Genomic DNA, 9,849 nt, shown 5'->3' on the forward strand with positions numbered 1-9,849 from the left:
GCCCGAAGTCCACATCTACTAAGTGGTAGAGCCTATGCCCTTTTCAGAGTAAGTGAAAGGATGCCTCCCAAGTCCAAAGATCAGAAAGGCCATGATTGCTGGGACAGGAGAAGAAACCAAGCTTTACTCTCAAAAGTCCTAAGTTAATTAACATGGGAATGGAGAACTACAAAAATACAGAAGAGAAAATATTTCTGCCTAGCTGAACCAGTTGAGCCATCCTGAAAGAATTAACTCCTCAGATTATGTCATTTAAAAAAGCATTTCATTAACAAAGAGCCACGCAATTCTAAGGCCCACAATATCAATGTTAAAACATATTACAACGGTGCTCAAGTAGTTTTTGTGTTCAACAGCAAAGATGTCTGTGGCAAAAAATCTCAAATCCAACTGAACCCAAGTAATTTTTAAATTCCAAGATCTGTTAATAGTTCACAGGTAATAAAGATGTTCTGATTTTTCACACTGTAAGCAAAGTAATCAAAGTGACTAAAATACCAGTCTACGAATAACCTCACTATTACGATCAGATAGAAATATCGAAATACCCACAACTTAAAAGAGATCACATAAGTAAAATCCCAAGCAAATAATGAGTGTTCAAGTTTGTCCCTTTAAGTGATATTACTCTTGAGTCTAAGTATAAACTGGAAACCCAATTTTGATAAAAGTAGCTAGTAAGCTATGGCTAGTAGCAAACTGTAAAGCAATATACTACTACGTTTTTCAAAGTATAACCTACTGTTATATCCAAAATGCAAAACAAGTTATAGCAAAACACAACCACAACAATTCAACTAACAGACCCATCTCTGGACCTGTTGAATCCTCAGGTCTTTTCCCTGTATTAGCGAGTTAATTTTTCTCCCTTCCCTTAAAAAAAAAAAAAAAAAAAAAAAAAATTCTTATATGCCTAATTGGTGGCAGGACTTATGCTAGAAATACAAAGATTAACAGAAGCTACACAAGGAGTGTCAGGACTGAGTTCTTCCTGTACACAGCTCTTTCTGAGTCTCTCCAGTGGTCATTTTAGAGAACCAAATTATACTTTATTATTAGTACTCAAAACTAGTTAAATATTCTCAATTTAACTCAAAAAATAAAAATTAAAAATTACTAAAGTTCTTTTTTCTCAATAGTAGAGCCCTCACTTAATCTTTTTCTTCTCTGCATCAGAGGCTTTCTACTAGAGAAGTTTCCTACATTCATTATACTTAGATTTGTACACCTCTCTACCCACAGAGATTTTCTCGCCCCCCATTTTCATGTTAATATCCCACTGTCTCTACTTTACAGCTTTCCATTCTGTGAAGATCTTCATTACTAAATAACCCTGAGAGGGAATTTCCTAAAACTGCTTCCTGCTGACATTACAGAACTCTGCAATCTGAGTTTTGTTAAAACAGTAAGATCCAGGTTAGACACTCTACTGGATTGTCAGGTATTCCTGGTCTGTCTCTCATTTGCCTACAAAGACAAACTTCCTGTTAAGCAACTGTGATCAGCAGAAACTTAACCGAGGGTATACCAGCACATTCTTGACCAACAGGTTTTTTTCCCCCATTGTCAACTAATTCAATGAACAATAATACAACTCAGGAGGAAATCTTGTATGGAACTCACTGCTAATTTTGTTAAATTATCAGCTCTGCTAAAACAATAATAAGAATTCAAAAACCATAATTTCCCAGTCTAAACTAAACTGATCAAGGCTGGCTGGTTAGCTCAGTTGCTAAGAGCACAGTGTTATAACACCAAGGTCAAGGGTTAGGATCCCCACATTGGCCAGCTGCCAAAAGTAAGTAAATAAATAAATAAACTAAACTGATCAAACATAAATCACAATGCTCAGTGTTAATATAAACTAATCACCAGTTTTTTTCTACCAGGATACCTAAAACAGGGCTGGGTGGCTTCTTTCTGTAGCGAGAGCACAGAAATTATGCCAACCGGTAGTTCTTAGTAATTGTAACAGTATCGTTTCCCCCAGAGATGGCTCACTAAACGTATGGCTAAAAGCAACGGAATGTTAGGGCTCTGTAAAGTTTTACAAATAAATACATGTGTAACTCAGGGTTAAAAATTAAAACCTTGTCCATATAATCTGTCTTGATTCTGCATTACAAAATGTGGTCCCTGTATTTGTGGCGAAAGTTAGTACAGCCAGTACTTGATGAAAAGCAAGCCTCTGCAAAGTCTTTTTACATACATCTCTCATATAATCCTCCCAACAACTTGGAACAGTACCTAAGTTTTCTTATTTCTACATATAAAACATATCACAGAAAGGCTGCCTTTCTTAAGATCACACAGTTAGGAAGTGAGAGCTGGGATACAAACTCAGGTGTTTCACTCTAAAGCCCATGTCCTTTCTACTAAAATCATGCTTTTCTAAGTCACAGAATCCCTAGAATTTATCAACTGTTTGTCAAATTCACACCAACAGACATAAAAGGAATTTGATTTCCTCAAATCTTTGCTAACAACCACTCTCTGTAAATAATGGTTAAAATGTCTATGGACGTCCTGTGTGCCACACATCACTTTCCTCTTCCCCCTCACCAGTCTTTCTCCTCTGTTCATCTCCCCCTTTGTCTTAAGTTATGAAAAGAAAATCTTAACAGATTTCACCGAATTAAAAAACAAAAACTAACATTGTTCAAATCAATAAATATCTATAGAGCATTTATGTGCTAAGAACTGTGAAGAAGTAAAAGGAAAATCTGATACAACCTCTGGAAGGGGAGTTTAGACACAACCACAAATTTTTATAATATACAGGAAGGTATGATAAGTCCCATAAAAGTTAGGAACAGATTATTGTGAGAATTAGTAATGTAGGTGAAAATTTCCAGAAAAGAGGATGGTTAAGATAAAGGCAGAAGGCAATAATGCATGAAAACAATCACAAGGAAAATTCAACTCAACATTTACTAAACACGTACAACAAAGAAGGCACTGTGTATATGAAGGAGCTATGTCATAGAAAGAGGAATAAGGCCCCATCCCTCCTCATGAGGGTATCATTTAATAGGGGACACAAACAGGTAACTATAACACAAGCCTGGAATATGTTAAGTGCAACAAGATAACTACGAAGTGCCAGAATTCATTCATTTAACAATGATTATCATGTAAGCAGTGTTACAGACCAAAAAACAAACAAAAAAAGATGGTAACTGCCACCATAATGTAAAATGACATCAAAAGAGATGGCATCTATTGTGTTTTAAGGGTGGATAGGACTTTATCAGCATAGGCGGAAGAGAAGATTGCTGAGATGTGACCTAAGCCAATTTGCCCAGAGAGCCGATTATTAAGGTCCTTTTGGTAAATATCAGTAGCCTTCGATAAATGGGCTTAGGTCAGTTCATATCAGTGCTGACAAAGGAAACTTTGAGCAGAATTTGGAGGACCATGGGCCTCCATGCTTTGGCTGGAATACAGAATAAATGAAGAAAGTGGGAGGAAAAGCCAGAAAGGAAACGAATCCAAAGAGAGTCTGGAATTCGACTTGAAATGCTTTCTTTCCCCCAAAGTGCAAATATCACAAAATGGAACCCAGGATCCCAGAGATCTCACTGAACAGAAAATTTCATTTCTAGAATTCACAGGCTCAAACAATACTGCTCAAAGGGATATATGTGTTGTTCTATGAATCTATGTAATGGCCTAGTGATTCTCCTGGGCTAGCTCTCTCAGTTTGTAGGACATATATAGCCTACAGCAGTCAGAGGCCGAAAGTGCCAAGACTTGTGTGCAGGAACATGTTTATCCTTGTCAAATCTGAAACATTTAACCTACTGCAAAATCAGGGGCAAAAACTGATATATTGAGCCACAGCCTCTTTAGGCAGGTAAACTAGGTCTATAAATATATATGTAGTTTATTCATTTGGATCCTACTGAAACCTATGTCTATTTAATCTGCATTCGGTAAGTGAGCACACCCCTAGAAGTACATGAAGGTAAGTGATGGTGACAAAGTAAGACCCAACTTCTTGATGGAGTCATTAAACAATCCCACTTAGAAAGTCAATGACAGGAAGGGGAAAAAAAAAAAAACCAAAAGAAAAAAATATCCAGTAACTTCAATTATCGGTTTCTTTCATCTCTGTGGCCTACCTGTACTTCAGTAGCTCTAAAAATAGCATTTCTATCACACCTTAACGAGGACCAATATATTTTAACATATATTACTTCATTCAACAAATAATATAGCCACTTAAGAGATGAGACGGGGTGGGGGCTGGCTGGTTAGCTCAGTTGGTGCTGGTAACCCCAAAGACCAGGGCTCAGATCCAGCCAGCCACCCAAAGAAAAACAAACAAACAAACAAAACAAACAAAAAAGAGAGAGAGAGAAAGAAGACGGAAGGGAAATGACTCATGGTCATTTAGCAATGAGCGGAATCATTCCACAGCTAACAAGAGAGTATAAATTGTCCATTCATTGTGTAAAGAGGGGGAGGAGATTCACTCACACCCATAGAAGGGGCAGGATTATCTTTCCTAAACTTTCAACATCAATTTCTGCTATCTTTTAATAGAGAGGACTAACCATCTTTCTCTTCTAATCAGCGGCTCTTATGAGTGCTTTCTAGTGATGAGTGCCTGAACATCAATTCATATCCCCAACTCAAGTTAATAAATATCATGTGATTTATAACATAGTTTCCATTCTTTCTAATGAAGTCCACAGAACTAGACATAGCCTGACAAACTTTGTGTATTTGCCAAATGGATTACTACTTTTTTTGCATCACATAATAAAGCTGATTTCAACAAAGTCAGAAGTTTAAAAAACAGGCCCAGAAATTAGGGACAGTACTGGGGCCAATAAAGGCCATGAAAGTCATTTCATGGTTAGGGCCAGCCCGTGGCTCACTCGGGAGAGTGCAGTGCTGATAACACCAAGGTCACGGGTTCAGGTCCTATATAGGGATGGCCGGTTTGCTCACTGGCTGAGCGTGGTGCTGACACCAAGCCAAGGGTTAAGATCCCCTTACTGGTCATCTTTAAAAAAAAAAAAAGTCATTTCATGGTTAAGTTATTAACCATCTGCAATTCAGTTGTCTTAGGGCTGGCAGTTAGCTCAGTTGATTAGAGCGCAGCCTTACAACACCAAGGTCACAGGTTCAGATCCCCTTACCGGATAGCAGCCTAAATAAATAAATTCAGTTGTCTCAATCAAGAGTATACAGACTTTATTAAAGTCTGAATTCTATGCAGTAGGTCACTGGAAAAAAGCACCTTTTGTGGTCAGGGGTAGGAGTTATATTTTGGAGATTTAATTCTTCTGCTATCGGTTTCACTTCCTTCATCAAAAGTACAAGAAAAAAAGAAGAATCAAAATCAAAAAAAGTAGAGGGATGAAGATCAAGAAATAGAGATAACCAAGGAGTCTGTTTCCTCTTTTTAACATAGCATACACTGGAATACAAACTGAAAGTTATCTTGTTAACCATTAAGAACCGAACTGGTACAGGCAGCACAAATATTTGAGTACTGAAGCTGACTCACAAAAATCTAAAAATATTTCATGCTTTAGGCTTTCAAAATACCATCAGTTTAACCCCTCCCCCTCCTCCAATCATGTTATTTTGAAACCAATGTAAAAAAATATTTTTAGCCTAATTCTGGAAACTGTAATCTAAATGCAGTGAATATAGAGAGCCACATGCAATTAGATTTTAAGGCATTATCATTCTTACATTTGATCCTGGTTTTATTCAATCAGTTTAAGCCCCTGTGCTATCTACTATACTAAAATAAATACACATATGTTCATAAGAAGGGTTGTTTAAAAGTCTTAACTAATATCCCATTCAGGAAATACAAATATCCTTAAATGAAAAGCCATTTTAAAATTGATCATATCTACTAAACTCTATTAAATTTCCTAAGAATCCCAGTTTAAATCCCAGTTTAGAATGTCCTTAAAAGACTAAACTCTCTTTTCAGATCAAAAACTAGTACTATCATGTAAAATCAAAACTTTTTAAGTTATGAGCATAAGAAGCAAGTAAATTCAGGCCAAAGATTTTTTTTTTTTTTTTTTTTTTTTTTTACCATACACTCAAGACACTGACTTGGGTTATACTGTATTTCTTTTAATTCTTTTGAAAATAAAGACATTTTAATTATTCTTTTAAATAAATGGAAATGAAAGGAGCTCAGAACAGCCAATTTCAAAGAGGTACCAACTTAATTTGTCAATATGAAGTACTCCTCCTGTTGTAAATACATGTGTTGTATATCCTCAAGTATATGTAATATATGTAATTCCAATTAAGACATTTTACCAAAATAACCCACTCCAAAAGTTGCAGAATATCAAACACTTGACTACAACACTTTGATAAATCATGCTGAAAAGGAAAAATTACTCAGTAAATGAAGGTCAAATAAAACCCACAAGTGACATCCCTTAGAGAACAACCACACATGCACACATACACACAAAAACTAGAAACTACTAGAGTTGGTTGGGGTTTTTTTTTTTCTAGTTTTCAAGAATGCTGGAGAAGACCAGTTCTGTGAAGTATGCAAACGACAGCAAATATTAAGCTGCCTCCGTATTTATGCTACTGTACTTCCATTTTTATAACATGCGTCTCAACTCCCCAGATACCATCATCCAGAGAAACCATGCAGCTATCCAAAAGACTTTCAGTGTCACCATTTATTATTTATAGCATTAAATGGGGGAAGTGGCTCTTATGTCACCAACCCTACTCAGTGGAATCACTGACTCAATAAACATTTTCACACTGGAGAAAATCTGGCTAGGAAAACATTTCGCTGGGTTAAGTAGATTCTTCCACCTTTCCTCTCAACCCTAGGGGAGAAGTTGTTACTGTGGTAGGAGAGATACAAAGAAACTGTCAAGGTTTCCACAGGAAGAAACCCTAGGCATGTCCATTTGCTGAGGCAATGACTTCCTCCTCCCCACTCCCCAGAGCCCAGTTTGATTTCTCTAATGTTCAAACTGGCAGGTAATATCTGCCATATTTTATTTCTTCTACCAAATCATTTACCAGTTAGCAAATTCTTCACTTCTACTAGCCACTCTCTCAAGGTCCTGTTTCTAAAAACCCCTTCTAGCTCCAAATCCTAAGGCGGAAGGGGTGGGGAAAGCCCGCGGACCACCACTGAGTCTGGCCTGGCTACCAGTGGTTTCTAGCAGAATGGTCGCATCCTCAGGGGTGAAGGATTCCCCTTGTTTTTTGTTTTGTTTTTGTTTTGTTTTTTCCCTGAGAAGAGAGAATTGGCAGCAATGATGAGGACGACCTCCTCTCCCCTCCTCCCTAATTTCCCACAGCAGCTCTGGAAGACATGAAGTTACAGTTTCCCTTTCCTCGGGGATGGAATCCAGAGTACCTGGGGCCTTGCTATGCAAACATCCCTCTCGACTGGGTACGAAACCCTTTGTCCGAAAAGCCGGACACCACAGGGGCCCGGGAAAAAGGCCACCCTATCCGTCAGAGCCTCAAACCCAAGAGCTCCGCACCCCCCAGCCCCACAGGGCCTATTCTGGCATGCGCACAGCCCTAGGTCGGGGAGAGGGTGTTCAGACCCCCTCTTAGGACGCGGAGGCCGAGGCGCCCTGAACGATCTCCTCCGTTCCCCCTCCCACCACCACCTCATTTGGCCCGAGTGGGGCTTGCAAGCTCGGTGCGGGCCTGGGCCGAAGAAATACAGAAGGAAAAAAAAATCCCCTTTAAAAGAAGAATGAGATGCTAGAGCAAGTGCAACCTAAAGCTACAGCATGAACGAGCGAGGGTCGTCCGAGAGACAGGCCCGGAGACAGGACAGAAGGAAGGGGGACAACCAAGGGGCACGGAAGGGGTCGGGCCAGGGCCGGCCTGAGATCTCGGGGGATCCGGAGGAACTATGACGGGCCCGAGGTCAGGGAAGGTGGGGGCCCAGGTCTGGGCCGAATCGGCGGGGCAGGGCCAGAGCTGGCCTCGCGCCGGGCATTGATGTGGGCAGGCCCACCCGGGGCCGGACGGACGGAAGAACAGACGGTCCAGCGGGCCGCACTCACCATGAGCTCGATGGTCTTGTCCTCAATCACCGAGTCGGGCTCCATGGCGGCCCCGGCGGCCCCGCCTCGCTCTCCCCGCGCAGCAGTGAACGGCCCGGGCGGAGGAGGCGACGGCGGAGGCAGCAGAGGCGGAGGCAGCTATCGCACCCACTGTAGCTGCCAGCCCGCCCGGGCCGCCGGCAGCTCCGCCCTCCCCCTCGGCGGACGCAGTACGCAGAGCGGGGACTACAGCTCCCGGCAGGCGCCGCGGGCCCCGCAGGGCGTTGTGGGAAAGTGAAGCCGACCGGGCCAACTCTCCTGGCAGCCCAGAGCTGAGTTCCGAGCTGAAAGGAGCCCTGGACTGTGAATGCGGGCGGTGCAGACCTGAAGAACGAAGGGCTCGCTCCGAGGAGTACGGCCTCGTGAGCGCCATGACTACATGTCCCAGGAAGCCCTGCGCGCAGTTCTTTTTCCGGCCAGTTTCTCTTGACTTCCTGGCAGCTCAAGGCTGCCCAGACCGGGACGGAAACTCCGAGGCAACTCCTCACTTGTCAGGGATCCTGCCTGTGCTACCGATTTCCGCACATGCGCGGTTGGTGACCGCAGTGCCCATTCGACGCCTAGGTAGCGGCGCGGCGGGTCCGCGAGTGTCTGATGGTAGGGGCAGATACGGAGACAGGTGGGTTCTAGGTACCCCAGGAAGGTGTGGTCTTGGGGCTCAGGGGCGGGAGGGGACCAGCGAGCGAGAGAAGCTGGCCAAGGGAGGAGGCTCTGAGAGGATGGCTATCCCAGGAGTGAGGGATTTCTGGAGATGTGCTGTACTGTCTGATGCCACGCCATCCGGAAGGGGCTGAGAGAGGAAAGGGAATCTGTGTATGTCGAACCCCTCTTAACTTATTCATTCGTTCAGAAAATATTGGTTTATTTAAGCATCAAGCATCCAGCCTCCACCGAGTACCGCTCTAGGCACTGGGAATCAACTCTGAACATGACAAACAAGGCGCCTGTTCTCATGGAGCTTAATTCTAGTGGGAGGATGACAAACATTAACCAGAAGAGTGATAGGTGCTAGGAAGGAACACAACTGGAAACTACTTCTAGTGAACTCTGTCTCCAGCTCTGTGTGAACTTGTCAGTGTCCTCCAACCAAAACCCACTAGGAACACACTGATAGTTGAAAAAATCTGGGCTAATTACTAGTTGAAGTGAGGGAGTACCACACGTAAGGAACATGGGGCATCTCAGTAAGAGTTGTGCGGTGATTCGGGAGATGGTTTAAGGAAGCCTGTGCTTTACACTGAATTAGATACTGTCAGGAAGTGGAGGTACGATTGGGTATCTCAATAAATCTTTTCTGGAGAAAGGGAATAATAGACCGAGGCTAAAGCTGTATCGGTAAAAAAGCGACAGTCTTTGTATCAGCCAGATGGAGAGGTTTAGGTGTTTTTTGTGGTTTGGACAATGTTCGTGTTTTATCTGGGTTCAGATATGATTATGGAGTGGTCTTGTTTTTGCCTTGATCTATAAAGGTCACAGAATGGCATTGGCTGATGTTGATGTTCCGTGAAATTGTTTATGTTCTACAGGAGAACTTGAGGCCGACCTGTAAGGACCTGGCTATCTACCCTCTCCTAACATTATGACCTGGCTGATTAAACCAGGCCAGCTTCCAAATGTCAAAGACTGCTTTTCTCTTTCTCAAGTGTTCCTGCATTCTCCACACCTGTAAAGTGAAGGGACTGGATGCCTACAAATCTTTCCATTCCCAAGGACCAAATTATTAGTTATTTGTGTACATTTAGGATACAATGTTAAGTTCCCT

The 9,849-nt window shown here is 42.0% G+C and overlaps 1 protein-coding gene across 4 annotated transcripts in view; it reads right to left on the bottom strand.

The window, feature by feature from the left end:
- FBXW11 (F-box and WD repeat domain containing 11) overlaps positions 1–8,238 on the bottom strand; it is a 121,774-nt gene extending 113,536 nt beyond the window's left edge. For all 4 annotated transcript variants that reach the window (XM_063086163.1, XM_063086161.1, XM_063086160.1 and 1 more), the window contains exon 1: positions 8,049–8,238. In XM_063086163.1, the coding sequence (XP_062942233.1) occupies positions 8,049–8,093 (45 nt within the window). In that variant the 5' untranslated portion in view covers positions 8,094–8,238. The remainder of the gene's footprint in view (positions 1–8,048) is intronic.
- Positions 8,239–9,849: the final 1,611 nt, after the last annotated feature.

The sequence above is a fragment of the Cynocephalus volans genome, chromosome 2 (assembly GCF_027409185.1).
Source record: "Cynocephalus volans isolate mCynVol1 chromosome 2, mCynVol1.pri, whole genome shotgun sequence".
Classification (NCBI taxonomy): Eukaryota; Metazoa; Chordata; class Mammalia; order Dermoptera; family Cynocephalidae; genus Cynocephalus; species Cynocephalus volans.